This window comes from Kwoniella mangroviensis (genome assembly GCF_000507465.2).
Source record: "Kwoniella mangroviensis CBS 8507 chromosome 1 map unlocalized Ctg02, whole genome shotgun sequence".
Classification (NCBI taxonomy): Eukaryota; Fungi; Basidiomycota; class Tremellomycetes; order Tremellales; family Cryptococcaceae; genus Kwoniella; species Kwoniella mangrovensis.
The window spans coordinates 3,819,382-3,841,843 of NW_027062534.1; the positions used below are offsets into that span (position 1 = coordinate 3,819,382).

Consider the following 22,462-nt stretch of genomic DNA (forward strand, 5'->3'; position numbering starts at 1 on the left):
ATCAGTCAGCTATACGGTTGTATTTTGAAAATCCAGAATTAGCGTCACTCCCCGCACACCCACACAGGGTCTACCCTGAGTGCAGCCCCGATCAATTAGCATCAATTCGTAATCATCCGACAAGGCGATGCGAAATAATCCTAATGATCATCACAAAAGCTTCTAATCCCACTACGCTGGTATTCGGAGAAATACTCCCAGCACTCGTTCGCGTTTCATTTCATAGCAAAAACCTTCTTTTGTTTTAACATCAATCCATTTCATCCAGATGTAAGATACATATATGCGCACGTCCATGATCGAAACCAAATCAGACAAGAGATCCAAGAAGCAAGAGAGAGGTAAAAGAAGGTGGAAGGATGATATAATGTTGTGTTTTGTTTATACGAGAAGAGCAAACGAAAATCCAGATAAGAGCAAGAAACAAAGTGTAAGAAAGAAGCAATCTGAATTTTTGTATATGGTAAGTTAAGTAAGCTACAAAGAAGGAAGAAGCTATCCCAATCCCTAATCCTTTCCTACTATACCTGATCTATCTTGAAAATTGTATATAAATCTGTTTCGCCCTTTATGCGCACCACATTACTTGTAAGTCCCACTTGGACCCGCTGCCAAACCAACATCATACGTCTGGTTCGATTCTTGTAAAGGTACGCCTCCCGTAGACAAGGGTGGAGGGTTGTTGGTCAATACTCTAGCGATGGCAGCTATCAAATCACCTCTTCGTACTGCATAGCCATGCCACCATATATCATCAGCACTCAATAACGTATTCACCATCATGTTGGAAAAGCGAACTTACAAGGTTTAGGAACATAATGATCCATTCCAGCTTCTAGACATCTCTCTTTATCACCTATCATCGCATGTGCGGTCAAAGCAATGATAGGCGTACGAGGTACACCTTCATTCGCTTCGAATTCCCTGATCAATCCCGTGGCCTCCATACCTCCCATGACAGGCATCGATACATCCATGAGAATGACGTCGAATGGCGTTCGAGCCAATTGTCGTCGTTTATATTTCTCAATGGCGATCTCACCGTTATCGGCAACTTCAATCTTGTGTCCCGCAACTTCTAACAATTTCACGGCGAGTTTCTGATTGACCAGGTTATCTTCTGCCAATAAGATACTCAACACGGTATCTTTCACTGAATCTCCAGGTTGCATCTGATGGGATTCGAGAGCGGGCACGATCGCATTGGACAATTCTTGCAGATGTAAGGGCGTGGTGTAGTAGGTGTTGATACCCATTTCCAAGCAGTCTTTGACAGGGATAGGAGATAGGGATTGATCACCTGCTGAAGGTAAAGCGAGTAGTCGCCGACGGGGTTCAGGTAAATCGATGAACGATGGGTTTTCAGGTCCAGGTGGGCGATTAGACTGGATTCGCAACGAAGATATCAGTAAATGGCCATTCTTAAAATCAGATGATACACTTACAGGAGCAAGTAATACTATCGGGATGTACCTGAGATATTCAATACCTCTTAATTCTCCAGCCTACCAATAATCATCAGTGAACGACCTCAACCTATAACAATTATCAACTCACAGCTTTGAGAGAATCCACAATCATTGTATCGAACATTGTCAAACCCTGCTGAGGCAAGTTATACACTTCGGACACAGCATGGATCACGATCGGATCCATGCCCAACTCAGCCAACATCGTCGCTATTCCAGTTTCGTCACCGAGGGTATCAATGAACAATATATTCCTTCCTGACCAGGGAGCTAATCTTTCTATGATCTGATCTCTCGGCGTCGAGGTCATCTCAGCAACAGTGGTGAAGTAGAATCTTGATCCAGCTCCATATTCAGATTCTACCCATAAATCACCCGACATGAGGTTGACCAATCGCTTGGAGATGGTCAGACCTAAACCCGTACCACCATATTTCCTCGTGGTAGATCCATCGGCTTGAGCAAAAGTATCGAAAATGACATCGAGTTTATCTTGTTTAATTCCTATACCTGTATCCGCCACGCAGAATTCCAATCCAACAGAGTTATTGATGTACCCCTTGACTCGACATGATAGGGCGACTTGTCCTTTCGTAGTGAATTTGACGGCGTTACCGATAAGGTTGGTGATGACTTGTCGGAGTCTCAGAGGATCACCGATCAGTTGATCAGGGATAGTAGGATCAATATCGAAAATCAGGTCGAGCTTGTTTTGCGATGCCTTGACACAGAGTGTCTTGAGCACACTGAAAACTGCTAATCGGAGTGAGAAGGGGATTTGTTCCATCGTCATTCGACCAGCCTCGACTACACGTGTGCATCAGCATACCGTCGACGTGAATGTGTCCACAAACGACTCACTCTTGGAAATATCCAGAATATCATCAATGATAGTCAACAGCGATCCAGCCAAACTCGATACAATCATCAAGTTTTCTCTCTGTTGTCTCGTCAATTCACTTTCTAACGTCAACACAGTCATACCGATGATACCATTCATCGGGGTTCTAAGAGCACGCCCAACATCATCAGTCAGCTATCTCTTATATGTTCATCGTAGAGGTGAAACACCGTAAATCACTCACCTAATTTCATGAGACATATTAGCCAAGAATTCAGATTTTGATCTATTTGCCATCTCAGCTTCTTGTCTAGCTTTTGTATTCTTTTCTATCGATTCTCTAAGATTGTATACCATCTGATTGATCTTGGTTTTTAGACTGTCCATCTCACCGGACGCTTCGACAGTGATGAACCTCGTGAAATCACCGTCCGTGGCAGCAGCAGAGATCTGAGCGAAAGCTCGTACTTGCGATGTCAAGTTGGAAGCCATGGTGTTCACATTAGATCTATAATCTTGGGATTAGCATAACCTGACTGAAGACTGTAGAACGGGTCTGTATGTGAACATCGACTCACGTGATCTCCTGCCACGTTCCTTCGATATTCTCCACCTCAGCTTGTACACCCAATTTACCTTCTGTTCCGACTTCCCTAGCTACTCTGGTGACTTCCGCAGCGAAGATGGCCAATTGGTCAATCATATTATTGATGGTGTTTACTAGATCCAAGATCTCCCCTGATACTTTGACACCGACCACCTTCTGGGTTAGATCACCTCGAGCCACAGCGGTCTATCAAACACATACCGTCATCAGTCGTCATCACCCATCAGTGTGTTAGAGGAGATGAGAACTTACAGTAGCATGAGCGATGGTTCGTACTTGTTCAGTCAAGTTTGCCGCCATGATATTCACACAATCCGTGAGATCTTTCCATGTACCAGCTACACCAGGTACCCTAGCTTGACCACCCAATCTACCATCCGTTCCTACTTCTCTGGCTACACGCGTTACTTCCGATGAGAAACTTCGCAATGATTCCACCATATTATTCACAGTGTTCTTCAATTCCAAAATCTCTCCAAAGGCGTCTACAGCGATCTTCTTACTGAGATCACCGGCAGCTACGGCCGTGGTGACTTCGGCAACGGATCGTACTTGAGTAGTCAAGTTCAAAGCCATCAAGTTCACATTATCGGTCAAGACCTTCCATGTGCCCTCAACGTTGGGCACATCAGCCTGTCCACCTAGTTTACCCTCTGTTCCTACTTCGAGCGATACACGGGTTACTTCAGCAGCGAATACGGTAAGTTGGGCAACCTATTGTCGACAGCCGTCAGCATATATACCATAAGATAGCGTGACGAAGGTCAACAAAACTCACCATATCATTGACGGTGATTTTGAGCTCCAGAATTTCTCCTTGTACATCCGCATTAACAGTCTTGGTAAGATCACCTCGAGCTACCGATTTTGTCACTTCTGCAATTTCTCGTACTTGGTCTGTCAAGTTTCTAGCCATTTTCTATTCCAACTTCATGTCAGTTAAACTCGCTTATCTTAGCAAACATCAACTCACGTTCACATTAGTAGTGAGGTCATCCCATACACCTTCAACCCCAGGTACGACAGCCTGTCCACCTAGTGTACCGTGAGTTCCTACTTCCAACGCTACTCGCGTTACTTCGTTGGCAAATATAGTAAGCTGTCGAACCATAGAGTTTACAGTCTAAAGAAAGCAGAGAAGTTAGCTGACGCGGTCTTTAGAAGATGAAAGAAGCGATTAAGACTCACATTCTTCAACACGGCCATTTCACCTTCAGCTTCAATCTCAATCATCTTACTAAGATCACCTCTAGCTACAGCAGTAGTGACACTACCGATAGATCGCACTTGGGTTGTTAAACTTTCACACATTCGATTCACCTATTGATCAAACATATCAATTGCTATCGACCATCTTCAGTTCAACTTGATATACTTACGTTGACAGTCAAATCTTTCCATACACCTTCGACATCCGGGACATTCGCTTGACCACCTAATTTACCTTGAGAACCTACTTCCAATGATACTCTTGATACTTCATCTGCCAGTGTACGAAGTGACATCACCATTCCATTGACCGTGGTTTTCAATTCTGCAATTTCACCTGACGCTTCTACGTCGATAGTCTCACTCAGATCTCCTTTAGCGACGGCCTACGAAACCACAACCAAGATCACATCAGCTCATCACTTTTTCACGGAGTCGGAAATGAATCTCATACTCACCTTGGTTACCTTTGCAATACTTCTCACTTGATTAGTTAAATTTGCAGCCAATTTATTGACCACCGCAGTCAATTCTCTCCAAGTGCCTTCAACACCTTCTACAACAGCTTGACCACCTAATTTACCTTGAGTTCCTACTTCTAGAGATACTCTTTCGACCTCTACCGCAAAAGTCTGTAATCTATCTACCATCGCGTTGATGATGTTTTTCAATTCGGTCATAGCTTGTCCTTCAACGGGTACGATAATCTTTTGAGTCAAATCACCAGTAGCTACAGCTTTACATACTCTAGCTATATCTTGTACTTGGGCCTTTAACAGTTCGAGTTCCTTTTCTGCCGACATACCTGAATCACCCACTGACCAGGATGCCGAACCTGGTCCGCCGGTCAATACGGATTGTCCAGAGGGAGTAGTCAAGATCGAGTGAGGAGGGTTATAACCGAATTGCGAAGATGGAAGTTGTCTCATTTGAGCATCAGGTGTAGATAACGATACGGATAACGGATGAGAAGCGTAGACAGACGGATAAGTATTGGTCGGAGTAGTATTTTCAGATAACGGTCGAGTACAGGTTGGACATATTGGTGAGACTCCTTGAGCCGAGGCAGCCATCACACTTGCGATAGGAGGTGTCCATTCGGGAGTTAACAAATCGGAAGCTTGATGTTGACCTGGAGGGAGTTTTGGTGCTTGATGGACTACACCTTGAGTTCTCTCTGTTGCCCATACCCTCTCACCTAAAGCTATGATGGCTCTTTCTATAGCTTCTTCCGCGGGTGTTTTCTTTCCTGGGAAGGTGGACAGAGTAAGGTGTCCAGCAGGATCCTGTCCGTTGGTGGGGAATGGAAAAGCCGGAGAAGGATGTTGAGAGATGAGCGATAACAACGCGAGGGTATGCGCTTGAAAAGCCGTACTTCCCTCAGTCGCCAGTATAGGCGAATGAGTGTTGGCCCGTGACATCTCGTCGTAAGGACGTTTATGGCCACTTATTTGTGGTGTCGGTTGAAGGAATTGAGAAGAAATGACGGGAGAAGAACAACGTTGTATACCGATTGGCGAAGAGGAAAGTGGGTGAGCTCGATAGGAATTATCGTTGTATAATTCCAGCTCGGGTTCAGTGTCCGATTCGTCGAATGGACACAGGGAGGGTGAGGCTGTTAAAACATGATTGATGTCAGCTAAGTCGATTGGCATGATGATTTCGCGAACAGATTGCAAAGAAATGTAAAGATAAAGATAGAAGAGGCGAATAGCAAAGAGGGGAACACGACTACAGCATTGATCAGAGCCTACATGCCTATGAATAGAATGTTTCAAGTGAGACAGGTAGGGATCGAGATCATCTGGTGGGAATATACAATATATACCCAGTTGATATCCCAATTATCTCATCTGTCCGGATAGTCTTCCCCTTTCTGTTTGGAATCACAAACAAGCATATGACTGATACGATACTCACTTTTGGTTCTTACTGACTGACCGCCCTTTTTCCTCTATTGGCTCTACTGATGGGGATCTTCGCGATTTGGACGTGGTATCGAGCGACGAACGCGAAAGACGAAGTATAATCTTGTCCTTGTCTGATAATCAAAAGCAAGGTACCCACCCAATCTAAATCAGATCCCGTCTACTTGTATGGAGGTATCACTGATGTTGGAATAAAAGACTAGTGATGGACGATGACGTTTGCAGTGAACTAGTGAAACGTGTGAGATGAGAAGGCGTTGAGCAGTTGAGAATATAAGTGGGAGTGGATGTGCACGATACGAGTATAATTGAAAGGGAGGGGATGATGTCGAGTTGGAGGGAGGACCGTGCGAGATGGACGGGTAGTGAGGAAGTATACACGGATAGCAGTCAGGCCTATTGTGGCCTGTTTGATTGCCTGTCCCACCCGAAAAAGTCCGAAAGGTGGTTGATCCCCACTTGCACTTCTACAAGTGTTCGACTTGTAGATACGGACAAAGGTCGAAGACGAGCTCGTGTATGACGCTGGGATCCCAATCACTCAAGCCTAGTAGAGAAAGGTTGAAATGAGATTCAGACCGTTGGAAATGATTGGTACAGTGGGATTTTCGGGGTTTTCCCAAGTATAGTAGTATCAACGGGCCGAGAGAAGCGTAAGTTATGGCTAGCAGTGAGTGAACGTGTTAGTTGGTGAAGCTGTACTGGATGTTTCAGGTAGATAGACAGCAGTGTCTTTTGTTCCAACATAGGGGATGGAGGAAGATATGATAGCACCACTACACACGGACACCTTATGGGTATTTGGACCCTGACAATTTAAAAAACAAACTATCCGATTTTTACCTTTTCACCCCTTACCACCAAAAAAGAGCTTGTTAGAGCTTATTCCTGTGGCCCATACGCTTAGCATACTACTGCTGTAAGCTGTACGCTGTATGACACTTTGCTACGGTGCCCGTTACTTGTGACTGGGTCCCTGACCATCGCCCCGTCTAATTTGTACTACTACTTGTAACTATTTTACATCCGAGCTTATTTCCTATTTACCTTGTATGTGAGAACGTAGTTCGTCGTGGCATGCAAAGTTACTCAGAGAGCATGTGTAATATTGCTACTCAATATAGTCATGATCTTCTCCTGGATAGGAGAGAATCCTATTGATACTGTATGGAAAACACAGAATTGTCAGTCTTGTCAGATAAGCAATTAGTTACGGTAACCAAGCCGACAACACGTTTATCAAGCAACTCCTGCCAAAGTTCCTCTCGTAAAAGGGCAAACTTGCCATTCAAGTCAGAAATCAGAACCCCTGACATCGCTTCGACTGTTCCATTACCGGTTCTTGCGGAAAGCTCATCGAGTCATCATTCTTGTGTTACGTCAACAGGTGGGTGATCACTGCAAAAGCAAACGGAACCGAAGGAATGGTTCGTCCGTTTGATCCGAGAGGTACAGATTCCAACCTTTTCGGCACGTGTCATCCAATGATGAGCATTCAGATCTTGTCTACAAATCCCAGACCAGAGAGAGTTGACATTCAACATCAATCAATGTAGCTTATCATCTCTAACCCGATCGCAAACATGGATGATAGTCTGCATAGGACAATGAGATCTCTTCTCTCAGTTTTCCCCCTAAAATAAGTACTGGATTGAAATGAAATCTATAAATACAACATTACTGTACTACTCTTTGAGTTTTACTCCGTCTACCTGATATCCCTTAAGACTTATCGTCTACCGCCTTTCTTCTTTTTACCTCTATCATCATCCGATTCATCACCTCCTTTCTCACGGTGCTTCTTATCGGCTGAATCGGAGGACATATCGAGTTAGCGTCCCTCATCTCATCCGTGTATCGGAATATTGGAGAACTGTCGTACTCACCTCTTTCAGCCTTTCTTTCCAATTCATCCCAATCCTCACCTTCATCACTTAGATCTTCATCCGAACCAGAATCATCGGAATCATCGCCGACTAAAATGGCATTATCATCCGATTCCAGTCAGTATATCTGCCCGTTTTCTTAGTCAATACTTTATAAAAGCTTACAGTCTGATCCACTCTCATCATCTGAGCTAGACTCATCGTCAAACGCATCAGAATCTTCCTCGAATTCAGATCCTTCTTCCGATTCGGATGATTCAGCGTCCTACATTTGCGAATGCATAGTGTCAGCAGGTTCACGACTTCTGAACAATCATATCACTCACAGATCCACCTCCAGTAAGGAATTCCCAGCCTCCCTCATTGTAGAAGGCAAGCGGATCATCATTGACTGTTTTCATGATGGCAGGCCAAGAGAGGTTGACCGGTCCTTCCGATATAGGTACGTCGCATGAACTGGACGTTTATCATCAAGTCAGCTAAGAAAATTGATAAGATACCGGAACAATGACTCACTCTAACCATTCCTTGACATTATCTAGATGAACAACAGGTATAGAGTTGATATGTATCGGAGCTTTCTTCAAATCATTCAGAACGAAGACCATATCGAAATTCTTCAAACCGAATTGAACTCTTTCTAGATGGACAATCTCAACGTCGGAAAGAGTGATGACCGTGAATGGGAATTCCGAAATATGGATCAAACAGTTTGTTGTGGGAAGTAAAAGAACGTTGGATCGATAAGGTACACCTGAGAAACCTAATTCTCTGAACGGTACATCTACTTCCAACTCGTACTGTTGAGCTTGAGCAGCAGATTCGATCCTCCTTGCGAAATCATGGAACTGTTTATCCAACTCGGCACGTCTCTTTCGATCTTCCTGTTCCTGCTCAATCTCATCTTCATCACCATACCTTGCCCTTCGCTTTTTACCGCCAGTCTCGTCGAACGACATGTCTGTCACTTCTCGATAGAATTGTACATCATACGTCTTCTTCTTGCCGAGCATAATAGGAGCTTTCAGATGTACATGAATGATAACAATGAGTTCCTTTTCACTGGGTTGGAAGAAGAGGTGTTTAATATTACTGAAAAGCAGGTCTACACGTGGACGACGTCAGCTACATTTCAACCAACAATAAGGTTTTATGTGTAACTTACCGATCTTAGAAGCAGGACCATCAGGTCTAAACCTGATACCATTCTGGTGGATTTCAACATTTCCATCCGTCTTTTTCCCTTCCGGTGCTGGACGAGGGAACACATTTTTGAGGACATATGGATGTCTGCCTTTCACTTCAACCAATTTCTCCTGCTCTATGACATCTGCAAGTTCCTTTCTTTCAGCTTCTCTCTTCGTCGCTGTCTTCTTCAGCGCAGTGATGGTGTCGAACACTTTGAGCATATGTCTTCGATCTTGTGATCGGAACGATACCGATCGAATGAAATTGGCATCGGGATCTTCAAAGGGCTGATTCGGAAGAAACAGATCAGCACGTATAAAATATCTCCATTTCTAGACTGACCATATCTTCCTTTTTTCCTGCTATTTGACCAGGAGATTGGAAGTTGATTCTCAGTACGATATGTTCCGCTTCCTCGTTCTTCGTCACATTCTTGATGGTAGAAATATGGAAAGGAACGGCGAATCCATTGATGGGCAGTACGACTGACTGTCTCTGTTCATCCACATATACCTGAACCAAACCATCAGTCTCATTGCCCGTGGTAGTGACGACGAACGGGGTTTACTCACTCGACGATCCTCCACTGCTCTGGGAAGCTGTTCCTCTCTTCTATAACTTTCATACCTCTTCACGACCTTATCTTGAGAACCGTCTTTGCCTTTCCCGCCTTTCTCCCACTTCTTCACACCATCGGCATTTCGCTGAGCATGCAGTCGAGCTTGGTTTGCCTTGATTTTCTCTGAAGTGGTCTGCTCGAAATTATCCCTATTGGCACCTCGGGTCTTCGCTGGGGCGGCTCGAGCACCGCCAGCACCGGTCCTAGTCTTGACAGGTGATTTGGGTTTGGCATCACCGTTGGTCTTCCTACTAGGTTTTGCCTTGACCTCGGGTTCAGACTCTTCTTCTTCCTCATCCTGAAGGGGTGTCAGCAGCAGCCACAGGTCAGGAATTCAAATAACCGACTCACCTCGAGATCCATGACTACATCATTCAGCTTAGTGACACCTTCTGTCAAAACGACTGCTCCACTCTGACCGACCTTTACGGTATCGGCGAGGAGAAGAGAGTAACTAGTATACTCAAGTCGGCTTGGGTAGATATCGAGGAGTCTGAAACTTCGGATAACTCACGTCTTTCCTGGCTTCTTCGGATCCGGTAACTCTTGTACACCCAGCGAAAGGATCAACACCATGTTCTCCTTCAACGTCCTGCTATTCTTAGCATTGAGTACGAAGGAGCTGTCTCGGTACTCGATACCAGTCTAGAGGAGATTCTCAGCTTGAGGCCAATTAGTGTTCAATGAATGAGACTCACGGCAAATCCAATGCTTTTCGAAAGATTTTGTCCTAGCGTAGGACTCTTAGACTCGACAAATTGTTGGACCTCATTGTACACATCCTGGACTACCGCTCCAGCCTTCAACTTCTTCAAAGCTTCCGATCTTGCTTCTAGCAGGGCTGAATAATACGATTCTTGTTTCTGAAAGATACAGGCTATTAGCTGGATGGATACACTTTTTCCTATTGAGCGACTAACCTTGTTGGGACTGATGAAGAACGTCCTACTCATGCTAGTACAATAACTCTTATATCTGATACCCAAACTCGCCAAGATTACGCCAGGTTTTAAGGGACTATTATCTGACATGGCGGTAACTCTAAGATCGTATTTGCCCCCAGATTGAATGATAGGTGAGTAAACCCATTCAGTAGATGAAAAGTCGACCTGATTGACATGTTATTAGTCATCAATAGATATGAAGGATGATAATGCACAACTTACATCGCCAAGGGAAGAATTTTTATTCCACAACTTCATATCTGGACCTTTCTCATCATTGCCAATTTTCTCCTCCACCAAGCTATCCAGGTCATCAGTTATGACTCGCCTATCTCGTGGACAACAACTCACCCTGCGAACACTTCATGCGGTACTTTTGTACCTCGATCGATGATAGATTCCATCTTGGACTTGAAGTAATGTTGCATGGTAGTAGCGGTCATCTTTGAACCGGTAATGAGGTTTTTCTACCACTGGTTGTTAGTATAGATTCTAGTAGGGGTATAGCTTTACATACCAACTCTTCGCCATCCTTCTCGTTAAGGATTGCTGAGACGGATATCGATATATCTACTACTTCTAATCCACCCTTCGAAGTAGCGACACTGTGGGACTTGGCATAAGCTTATATAGGGGATATTCTGGATATCTGAACGTACGCTGCGTTCCAATCATCCACCAATTTACCCGCAGGCTTGTCTTTGGGCAGACTTCCAACCTTTCCATCTCCCAACGACAATACCAGGTCTTTTACCACCTCTATGATGACAATATAATCAGCGAAACGTCATACGTCGAGTATATATGTATTACTGACGTTTGGCTGCACCTTCATCTTTCGATCTAACCTGAATATCCACTTCTATCCCATTGGATGACTGAAGCTGCTTGAGTAGTTTAGCTGGAGTGGCGAGGAATGCTATGGTCAGCTCAATTGAAGCCATAGCTGACGATGAACGCACCTTTGGATGAACTACAGACAAAAGTGACTTTTCGAGGTGATTTTGTGAACAGCATGAGAGTGGAGGGGAATTCGAATCCAAGGAGGTACAGCTATACAATGATCTCTCAGCTATAGAAAATGTGGTTCCGGTGATAGGATGATGATACACACCTGTAGAGACATAGTCTTGTTGTACGCCGGGGTATCATCATTAGGTTCCCCTAAGACCACCTGTAAAGCGGTCAATCCTTCCAGTTCAGCTGTATCACCAGAGGGATTCTACGAGAATTCGCGATTTGTTAGCTGCTGGGAAAAGGAGAGCTCTAATAACGGCAGGATCGAAGAGTGAGCTCACCTCCCACGCCTGGAAGATCCTCTCGGCCCTCTTGAAGAAAAGAGCGGAATCGAGTTGAACATCGGACATATTGAGGGAGTATGATCTCGTGGTTGACTTTCGGTGTGCCTTGGCTCGAAGTTCGTCCGTCTTTCAGCAGAATCCTTCCCTGATCTTGACTGATTGATGTGATTGTATCTAAGGAGAAGAGAAGGAAGAATGAGATTGGGAATGACCAGTGATCAAGGATGAACATGAGTAGGTTAGGTGGTGGCCAAGTCAGGTCAACTTTGCACTTTACTGATTGATACGCGTCCTAATGTTCAGAACTCAGACGCGCCCCCCATTTAATTACCCTCCACTTACATGTCCCCTGCTGTCTTTTCGGGGTTATAGCGATGTGGCACAACATCAGCCATTCCTATGCCCTGCCTTTCTTCCTCCATGCTTCCCGAGTCACCCTGAAGCAAGACTTCGTGCTTGGATGTCGAAGCTGAACAATCAGTTCAAATTGGTGTATATCAACACGACATGATTGGAAGCATCGTACGAACGTGAGACTCATTTCCGAGATTGATGAAGCTCTAAGGTGGTATTTTTTGGTGCAGACCAGCCCGGTGCTCACGATCCTCTCAACACATGTCCCACTTGAACTTATCATCGGCAGGTCTGGTGAAGTTGAACCGGACTGAATTGGCTACGATCCAATATTTTCGGCATCTTTCGATGTTTGAGGAGTGCTATCCAGTACTCGGCTGACTTGAGAAAAATTCAAGAAGGAAGATCAGGTCACACCTTTACGTTATGATCATCTCCTGAAATGTCCGAAAACATGCAAGTCGGTCGTATTTCTACATGTCTCATCGTATATGTAATTTATTGTTATCTTAGTTTGGAGACACAAAAAAGCCTCTTCGGCTTGAATCTGCACGCCTCCTGTTGCAGTCTCACTCGTCTCGGTCACTTAGCAGGCTGTTATATGTATGTGCAATGCATGACAGGAGAGGCGACATCAAACATGATGCTTCGTTATAGTTGGCTGAGACGATTATTTGGAGTCTCCAGCTGGTAACTCCCCTTGAAACTTTATACACGTCGAGGGCAACCTGCAGCACTGGGCTTCTCATACTCGGCTCCGTGCTGCGGTCGTCATCATATAGGGAAAGAATACTTCGGTCTGGTTTTGGTCAGTCATCCTCTGACCAATCATTCAAAAATAAGATACAGCGTGTTTATCCTGTTCAGATTGAATATTTGTGTTCTCCTTTGTTGTTCGTTTGCCCTGTCGATCAACTGACAGCAAGTTGATGTTCAACCTAGAGTGAAGATTCAGGGTACTCGTAAGGAACCTTAACATTTACCACTCGGCCTACCACCTACGACTTGTGCCGTACAAGTTCCCGCATCTTGGTACGAACATGAATCATCCGATAATGCCTGCAGTAGGAGTACGGATGATTCGAGTTGAAGGTATTTTTGTGAGGCGTGGGATTTTCGATTTCTTTTAGAAAAAGTAACGTTAGGCAACTAACCAATTCCTTATCTTAGACTTGTTTTGAGAAAAAAAAAGCTTGATATTTCCCTGAAAAACTTCTATCGTCCTAATCGGATAGTTGCATTTTGACTATTTCCGATCATCTGTCAAGACATGGTCCATCAAAAGGCGTTTTATGTTTTTTGTAAACCTTCTGTTTTTCGTTTTATGGGCGTTACTTCAACGGCATTGATCGTCGTACCCTTATACCACCTGTACTGCAATACAACATCCGGCGGATCAAAGTCAAAGAAAGGATGTGGGAACCGAAAAAAGCCAATCACATCATCAGGGCTCATCAAACTATATCAGTGATCGTCGTTGTTTTTTGGTTACATCGTAGGGAAAGTTGTGTAAGAGGTTCACAGATAAACGTTTTCGGAGCCTCGCATTACCTTCGTCCGCAGCCATGGCTGACAGCCGAACAGCAGACCCTTACCCGTGGTTGACGATAAAGTGGTGAACTTCTATTTTCAGATACAGATGAATTGGGACGATCATCGATATACCATCGAAGGGACGATGTAAATATACATATATAAAAGATACGATGGGATGTCTCTTCTCGATCTTATTCTATTATAGACAAACCAGCCGCAGACAAACTAGAATATCTTGTCTTTCTGATCGTTTAGCCGACAGACAAACAGTTTCAAAATGCGATTCAACGCTCTAGCGTGCCTGATCGCTCCCACGTTCCTTACCACTCTATCTGTCAATGCTCTGACAAGTTTCGAGTATCTTCAAGTGACCAAGAACTTTGCGGATGCTTTTATGCCTTCCAGCACGAGCCACTTGGTAGCTGACCTAAACGCTAAAAGGTTGGTCATGGTGTTCCCTTGAGCGAGTGGTGAAGCTGACTTTGTCCTTGGATGAATAGCGCATTATTTGCTGAGGATGTCAAAGGTTCTATTGACAGTGAGTAAAAGAATAACTACTTTGCTTGGGCTTTGCTGATCACACATTTGCAGTCGTCGGGAAGTGAGTATGAGCCACTTCAAAGGTCAATTAGTTCACATTATTGATACTAACCACCTGTGCCTCTAGCGTTGATGGTCGAGACTACTCTACGTAAGTTGCCGTTTTCACTGCGACCTGAACTTTGATGACCAAGCTGATGGTTCCCCATCCCCAGGGACTTCGTATGTATATCCATATTGGCATCACCCGCTACAACTGAGTCTGATCTATCTATTCACAACAGCTGTTCGGTCTATTCCTCGGTGCTGCTCAGAACCCTACTGTCCCTTCACCTGTCGGTGTACCCATCTCATACAATGTTACAGCTGCCGCAGTGGAGCATAACACCGTTTCAGCTGGTATCAAGTTTGAACGTAGGTCAAATCCTTTCACCATCTGAGGTTCGTACATCTAGATACTGACGAGATGAACAGTTCAATACCCAATTTTGAATACTACCTATCCTATCGAGGTGGGTGATTCGCTTGAATCAGCTACAATCGGGGAAAAAGGCTTGAAACTCACACTTGGAATGTCATAAATAGCTCGAAGCCTTCCTCACAATCAACGACCAAAGGGAGATCACTCAGTACGATTTGATCTTCCGACGATGGGCCTGGGTAAGTCTTCTTCTACAGGTGATATGGAAAATCTCAAGATTGACATGATACCGTGCGATTCATAGGCGACCGATACTATCATCCCTCAACTGACACCCTACATGGCCAAACTGCTCGGAATGTCCGATGACAATTCCACCCAGACTTTACATCAATTCATGGCCTTTGCAACCTGTACTCAAACCATGACTTACTGTACAGATGGAGATGCCCAGTACGAATCGTTGACGGAATGTCTTGCCAATGCGACTTCCTTACCTACAGGAGAACTCTACAGGTCAGTCCAGATCAAATTTCATCTTACTGTAATATCAGCTGGACGCTGATGATGTGTTCGTTGATAGGGTTGGGGAAAATAACCTAGCCTGTCGAGCCGTCCATTCATCGATGCTCCAGCTCAACCCGGAAACCTACTGTCCAGCTATGAGCCTTTCGGGAGGTTCATTCTGCATAGATAGGGATTACACCGAGACTGTCAGAGGTGATCATTTCACCCAAGGGTTCTTGGCTCCTAAATACGTTACGCCAGAAAACAAGAAATTGGTTCAAGACGTTTGGGCATCAAGTGAGACGTCCGAGCTCAGTGCTCTGCTTGGTATGTCCACCTAAACTGTTGTTCCAATATATCCGGATCTTGGCTAATGGGCTTGGGCTTTGAATTTGGATCTCCTTAGAATTGTCAATGAGTGGCCAAGATACACATTCCTGGGATGCTACTTGGTATGCGACTATGACTTTTGGTAAGTCCGTCTTCAAGTCGATGTTTGTTGAGGTTAGTATACTGATGGCCGATGTCGTAGTGTATTTCGTCTTCTATTACTTCTTCGCCAAAGTCACCGACTTGTGAGTCCACTCATTAACGTATCGAATTGGAACGTAGCTGATCGTTACCATCTTGGATCCAGCATGTTCGCACGATTCAACAACGCCTACAAGGACTTGCCTCGAGAACTCCAGAAGAACGTAACAATGTGTAGGCTACATTTCGATAGTCGACGTATCTTAGTTGACCGAGCTTACTCCAATGTTGTTAACAGACTTCATGACTATCATCTTCACCGCTGTCGCTCTCGCCCTTCAACTTGTGGGGTCACCAGGGTTCAAGGGTGAATGGCATCTATGGGAATTCAAATGCGTTAGATTAGCAGGTGTACTCACCGTCGCTTTATACCTTTTCGAATTGATCTTTAGATTTAACATGCGTTTACCTCTGTAAGCTATATCTTCTTGTTCAGAACATCTCAATAAGCGCTTACCAGTTAAATTGAGTAGTGTCGCCCATCACATACTCACCATCTTCGCTATTTCCCTTGGAGTTACGACGAACGAGTACACTCAAAACCCTACATTCATGTTGAGCGGTATCATCTGGTAATTCCGCTTATTCACAACTACTCCACCACTAGCTGTTTGACTGACTTGAGAACTATACGAAACTAGGTTATTCCAAGCTACCACTGAACAGCCCACTTTCATCGGTTTAATGGGTTACAGATTGAAATGGAAAAAAGAAACAGTAGCTTTGATCCTTAAAATCTCTTCTATACAGACGTTTATCTTTAAGGTAAGTCATCATTCCCTTTTCCTCCCTGTTGTTCCCCTCGTCCGAGCTGACATTGACGATCGTTCTACTTATTCAGGCTGCAAGTGCTTCAGCTCTGTTGGTGTATTGGGGACTCCACCAAAACTTCAGCTACGACTCCATCGATAGAGTGTGGTCAGTCTTCGTCTGGATCATCGCGATTGGTCTTTTCCTTACTCAGATGTAAGTGCCCCTCCTACCGTCGTAGGCAATCACCTGAGTTGATGTATGCTCATAGATGGGGATCATACGTGACTTATATAATCGGAGTGAACATCCTCAAAAAACGACCGGGTCCTCCAATCAGGTTGGAATCTAACGATTCATCCTCATCCAACACGAGTACCGATCTCGATCTTGAGAAAGGCCAATTCTCGAGCGCTGTCGAGGAAGAAGAACGGCGAACGGGTGGGACAGTCACTCCTGTCGAAGTGCCTACTTTGGGATATGATGGGAAATTGGAAATTGGAACCTCTTTCACCATGAGTAAAATTATGTCATCGAGTGCTTCGACGGTTGTGGACCAATAGATAGATAGATCACTGCCAGTAGATTGGAGCGGTTCGACCTTTCTGAGCCCTTGGGGCATTGCTTAAATTGTTGCTTATAAACAGTCTACTTCTCTTGTTGCTTCATAGATACACATTGATTTTTATAGATATTTCGGGTTCTCGGTGAATGTATTGTATGACTGACACACCATCCTGATCTGCATCTGATGTACACTGATGCTATGTTGTGACGATCAACTTTGCAAAAATGAGGAACATACAATATATTATTCATGCATTACAAGCTATCTATATTGTCTTTCCACTGCTTCTTCTTCTTGTCAGAGTGAACCTTCTGTGAAACTGACCTATTGTTTGTCTTGGATCGGGACGTCTTTTCCGGTAAACTACTCATACGGTGTATCAGCTTCTGCTCAATATCTCATGGAAAAATGTAGGATGTTGAATCTAGTGAGACTCACCTTCTTGAATCCTGATCTGATACCGTCCGATATCTTCTCAGTAGTAGATACGTTCTGCTTGTGTCCCGCTTTACCTAAGACGTAGTCTACACCTTTATCTATCCAACGGAGAGATTGTGAGCTGAGTCATATTTAGCTAACAAAGAGTCGACTCACCAAGAGCATCTTGTTGGCCTGTCTGGGCTTGAGCTTGGGTAGCAGTTGGATTCATGAGTGTCGATCCGGCTGTAGAGGCGCCGGCGGTGGGAGGTGGGGCAGTGGCTTCTGACATGTTGTCTGGGTATATCCGCGATGATCTGGCGAGGGGTTTTTGAAACTATGCAAGGTGTAGATGTAAATGTAGATGTAAAAGCAGATAGATAAGGTTGACCATGCAGCAGAACTTATACTTGTATACTCATAAATAAGGGTATGACGTCATTGACACGTGGATGATCCATCCTGGAAAGCGAGAGTCTTTAACTGGATTGTAACTCTTGAGTAATCTGTGCACAACTGATCAAAGCACCTTTCAGCCTATATCTCCAAGCAATCTAGCCAGTACACACTACGAGTGGTGCTGGACACGCACGTACAGGCAGCATCTAAACAGTCTATCTTTCACCGCAACTCAAGCATTTACTGATCGTTTTATCACCGGACACTGGACCTGGTTTTCTCGTTTCGAAAGAAGGACCGTATATGCGAGTGACCCTACTTATCCCTCATCAATCCTTTGTGTCATGCTTTGAGAGTTCTCCAAGCAGAACCTCTGGTCTTTCGCCGGCTGACATGGTCTGGAAGGCGATGTCATGCTTCCAGGTTTGGATTGACACAATGCAATTGAAAAGTTTATCTGATCTTGGATAACGTATGCAAAGGACTCTCGTTCATTTAATTTTTTATCGTTGAAAGGTCTGAGTGCTACCTTACTGTAGTACCTGAACACATCTTTTCAACTGGGTCAATAATCGTGCTTTGAGAAGACCTTCTCTCACTTGACGATGCGTCTTGACCCAAAGGGTATTGGCCCAGGTGTATGGAGGTGAAAAGATACTCCTCTGGCGAGCCCTTGCCATAAGCCATGATCCGATATATCATCCGATCTCAGTGTCATAGAACTTCCTGCCGGACGAGGCATTAATCGTGCAAGAAGAGGAAGAGGATTCTAGGACTGTGCCACCCAATGTATCAACATATATTTGCCACCCCAAAACGACCTCCACTTTGACCTGCACGTGGGATCACCACTCAAGTTCGATCTTGACCAATCCTTCTGCTCGATATTCACGATTTCTCCTTCACCTCTTCACACTCGTCACGTCTCTCATCATCTTGTATCAAGTATAACTGGCATTGTATCGATAGTATAGATGGTGCAACGACAGTCATTCAACGATTTTCTCAATTCCGGCTCACCCGCAACTCCTCGCGGGCGAGGAAGAGGTGGGTTCCGAGGTGGTGGAGGTAGAGGTGGAAGAGGTGGTGGATTCACTCCTGGAAGTTCAAAGAAAAGCTTCAACGCGGACTATTCCAATATGGGCTTTGACTATGAGAAGATCAACAGTCAGAAGTACACCAAGATGGAAGGTCAGTCACGGAATCAACCATTCTCTGCTTGTTCAAGGTGTCCAAGTTGGTGGCAAAGAAGATCATGACGATCGTGTTGGGCTAAATTCTATTACTTTATCAGGTTTCAACGTTCAACCTTTCGGACCTTCATCTTCCGCTTCCCCAGGCCCATCTACTCCTCGTGGTAGAGGTAGCCAGACACCGCGAGGTAGAGGACGAGGCTTCTCTTCGCACCACAGGGGTGGTCCCCAACAACCTGCTACACCTTCGGGAGTAGCTACTCCAGTTCACGGGCTAGGGTTTCACGATCACGAACCCGATACGAGAGCCAAAGGTGATCATCGAGGCTTGGGATCAGGAAGATCGACAGTTGGGAAAGGTCTGGGCACCGGAAAGGTAACATGGGGAGGAGGAAAAGCACCCTTGTTTGTGAAAGCTGGAGAACTTTTCAAAGACGGTGAAGCTGATGTGATCACTATGGGAGAAGGCAAGTCATAGCTCGTCCTATACAAAGAAAGATTTCAAATCTAACATATCTCATCGCTAGATCACAAGCTGCACGTGGAAGTTTATCCCATGTCCGACCCATCTGCTCCTCAGATGACCCATCTTCAGGATGAAACAGAAATCGATTACATCCAGCAGCCTTCGCCGTTATCACCTCCCACGTCCTCACCTCCGTCATCACTCATCGAAGAATCACCTTTCACTGTTCAAGGAGAAGAAGGGTTACTGAATTATCAAGATGCAGCTCTCGAAGAACTACTCAGCTCGGCAACTAGTTCGCTCGTTGTACACAACGATCCCTCGTCACATGGAATCTCGACTTCGCATAATCCTTCTATCCCTGTAGCGCCTGACGCTTCACATACAGAGACTATCGCAGTCGAGTCTAACTTGCCGGAACCTGTAGAAGCTATCGTTACCGAAGAGACTGAGATTGTCATACCCATGGCAGAAGAGGGTCCGATCGCCGCAGACGAAAGCCAGTCGGTGAAGGAAGAAACTCCGCTTTTCTTCATCGATATCAATCCTGAGGCTGAGGATGAAACACGTATACCCACTTACGACATCATCGAGAGTTGTCCACTTGGCGAACAGACAACTCATGTCCAAGCAGAAGATTCAGAAGAAGAGAAGATCCTATTCGTTCCCAGGACATACAAAAAGCCTGAGCCGGTCTTTATCGATATTGGCGCATCATCTCAACTCCAACACAGATCGTCTGCTCCCGAAATCGCCAGTCGCGCTTTCGTGAATCCTCAGGCACTTTCACGGGCAGAGAAGAAAGCCGCTAAGAGAGAAAAACGACGTGGAAGAGGCAAGAAGTCGCGGCAAAGGAAGCAGGATAAGATGCCTAGGGATGATTCCGATATTGATTGGGGAAGTGATGGACTCCCTGTCAAAATCATTGATGTTCAAGGTGGGGAGAGTGATTCATTCGTTGATCCCGAAGACGCCGAGAAAGAGGAGGATGAAGATATCAAGCTATTGAGAGATTATATGAAAGGAACCATGTTGAACGCTCAAACTGATAGGGACGTACAGGAAGGAGAGGTTGAGATGAAATTACAGGAAGAGGAATCGAATGTTCAAGATGACGAAGATGCTGAAGAAATGGATATAGAAGCTATGAAAATGTTTGGCCAAGGAATCAAGGGCTTAACGGAAGGTGGACAAGAGATAGTGGACGAGGAAGATTGGCAGTCTGATGATTCGCGAGAGGCGTTCGAGGAAGAGGAGGAAGACGACGACGACAACGATGACGACGATGATGAAGACGATTCATCTGTGCTCGGTGCAATTGACATAGAAGGAATGATGGATGACGACAGTGAGGATGAGGACGTAGAAGCTCTTTTCAATGGTTCTAACCAATGGGATAAGGACACGGACTGGTTTATCAATGCAATGGAAGTGAGTAACATCTTACGTGCTCAGAGTTTATATACTGATGAATTCGATAGGATGCCCTCGACGGCACTGATGTCAACATGAAAGATCGTAAGAGCCGAAATTCCTTGTTCAAGTCTATCGAGAATGGAGACTTTGGGGATACTTGGGGACTTAGTGAGTTTGACAGGCTTTCTATAATTCTATGTCTAACGTCTGACCGGTATTTTCAGCACCCGCGAAGAAAAGTAAGAAGAACAAATTTGTTCCTCCAGAGCTGCAGGCCCAGTGGGAGAAGGACCGATTGGTCAAGGCTGAGAAGAAGCAACAGCGAGAGCTTGAACGACTTATTGCCGAGATCGAACCTGCGCTCGCTGGCTATTCCAGAAAGGGCAAAGCTAAAGCCAAAGGCAAAGGAAAGGCTCATCAAGCTGCCGTCGCTCATCTCATTCCCGCATCGGCTTCGCAAGTGGCTGATTTATTCGATATCTCTTCCGATGAAGAGGGAGACTTCCCTCTGCCTTTATTCCGAAAGGGTGGTCGAATTCCCACTAGCATGCCTCTCGAGATGGTAGACGAGAGGATTCAAATTTTCTTAGATGATAGAGGCAAAACCACGCTTCAACTTCCACCGATGGGCAAAGACGATCGAAAGAAGGTTCATATGTTGGCTGATTGCTATAATCTTGGATCCAAGTCCAGAGGTAGTGGTAAAACCAGATTCACGTGAGTCCATCACATCCGCCGTATCGTCATGCAAATCTGACTCTCTTCTTCGACAGTGTCCTTATGAAAAACAAGCGATCTGGTACACTTGTCGATGAGATCAAGATTGAAAGACTATTATCGGCCTCTCAGAAAGTAGGAGATAGCTTCTACAAAGCTCTGTACACACGAGGTGGTAAAGCGAAAGTCAAGGGTCAGTCATCAGTCCCTTCGGTCCGACACAAAGAAGGTGATATGGTCGGTCACGGGGCGGATAAGATCGGCGAGGACAATATTGGACATAGACTGTTGAGCAAGATGGGTTGGGCAGAAGGTGACAGAATCGGTAGAGGAGCGGGACTGGAAGCACCGTGAGTTAGTCCCAATTCTCCTAAGACACGGTCAGCTGAAATTGATTGTTCCGTCAGTATCGTCGCCATTGTAAAAAATACCAAGACTGGTCTTGGAGCTTGATCGAGCACCGTGACACATTTTCATGAACGTTTATAGACTAAAGCACAATCGACAAATCTCTTGCATCATATAATAATTCATTGAGTCAAGTATGAAACCTGCATGTACACCAATCATTCCGGGACCTGATCATACAGCATTGCACTGGTTGCTAATACACATAAATTTATGTATATCCGTACAAACCGAGACACTTTACAAC

At 44.9% G+C, this 22,462-nt stretch overlaps 5 protein-coding genes across 5 annotated transcripts; 2 read left to right on the forward strand and 3 right to left on the reverse strand.

Moving 5' to 3' along the window:
• Positions 1 to 582: 582 nt before the first annotated feature.
• Positions 583 to 5,781, reverse strand: I203_106559 (uncharacterized protein; the record flags this gene model as incomplete). The annotated part of the gene is made up of 13 exons (XM_019150201.1): positions 583 to 728; positions 803 to 1,385; positions 1,446 to 1,505; positions 1,558 to 2,276; positions 2,331 to 2,476; positions 2,555 to 2,818; positions 2,889 to 3,103; positions 3,170 to 3,631; positions 3,696 to 3,836; positions 3,891 to 4,040; positions 4,106 to 4,237; positions 4,297 to 4,512; positions 4,585 to 5,781. 13 exons carry the CDS (start codon positions 5,779 to 5,781, stop codon positions 583 to 585), a joined length of 4,431 nt encoding a protein of 1,476 aa, XP_019000529.1.
• Positions 5,782 to 7,783: 2,002 nt separating this feature from the next.
• I203_106560 (FACT complex subunit SPT16) lies at positions 7,784 to 12,058 on the reverse strand (the record flags this gene model as incomplete). The annotated part of the gene is made up of 20 exons (XM_019150200.1): positions 7,784 to 7,863; positions 7,941 to 8,030; positions 8,106 to 8,205; positions 8,267 to 8,396; positions 8,457 to 9,045; positions 9,106 to 9,415; positions 9,471 to 9,641; positions 9,701 to 10,045; positions 10,099 to 10,201; positions 10,262 to 10,392; positions 10,446 to 10,610; positions 10,668 to 10,856; positions 10,914 to 10,992; positions 11,043 to 11,158; positions 11,209 to 11,296; positions 11,351 to 11,450; positions 11,509 to 11,592; positions 11,654 to 11,744; positions 11,806 to 11,913; positions 11,990 to 12,058. The coding sequence occupies 20 exons, from the start codon at positions 12,056 to 12,058 to the stop codon at positions 7,784 to 7,786; spliced, it is 3,138 nt and encodes a 1,045-aa protein (XP_019000528.1).
• A 2,101-nt stretch (positions 12,059 to 14,159) lies between these two features.
• Positions 14,160 to 17,194, forward strand: I203_106561 (uncharacterized protein; the record flags this gene model as incomplete). The annotated part of the gene is made up of 18 exons (XM_019150199.1): positions 14,160 to 14,323; positions 14,383 to 14,420; positions 14,474 to 14,483; positions 14,550 to 14,573; positions 14,638 to 14,644; positions 14,707 to 14,836; positions 14,897 to 14,934; positions 15,008 to 15,082; positions 15,148 to 15,359; positions 15,427 to 15,677; positions 15,757 to 15,822; positions 15,883 to 15,925; positions 15,988 to 16,055; positions 16,120 to 16,294; positions 16,355 to 16,453; positions 16,523 to 16,646; positions 16,723 to 16,847; positions 16,903 to 17,194. 18 exons carry the CDS (start codon positions 14,160 to 14,162, stop codon positions 17,192 to 17,194), a joined length of 1,941 nt encoding a protein of 646 aa, XP_019000527.1.
• A 329-nt stretch (positions 17,195 to 17,523) lies between these two features.
• Positions 17,524 to 17,908, reverse strand: I203_106562 (uncharacterized protein; the record flags this gene model as incomplete). Its single annotated transcript, XM_019150198.1, has 3 exons — positions 17,524 to 17,562; positions 17,638 to 17,735; positions 17,794 to 17,908. 3 exons carry the CDS (start codon positions 17,906 to 17,908, stop codon positions 17,524 to 17,526), a joined length of 252 nt encoding a protein of 83 aa, XP_019000526.1.
• Positions 17,909 to 18,989: 1,081 nt separating this feature from the next.
• Positions 18,990 to 22,260, forward strand: I203_106563 (uncharacterized protein; the record flags this gene model as incomplete). Its single annotated transcript, XM_065517995.1, has 7 exons — positions 18,990 to 19,206; positions 19,310 to 19,675; positions 19,736 to 21,105; positions 21,156 to 21,258; positions 21,315 to 21,807; positions 21,864 to 22,157; positions 22,215 to 22,260. The coding sequence occupies 7 exons, from the start codon at positions 18,990 to 18,992 to the stop codon at positions 22,258 to 22,260; spliced, it is 2,889 nt and encodes a 962-aa protein (XP_065373299.1).
• Between the last annotated feature and the right edge of the window lie 202 nt (positions 22,261 to 22,462).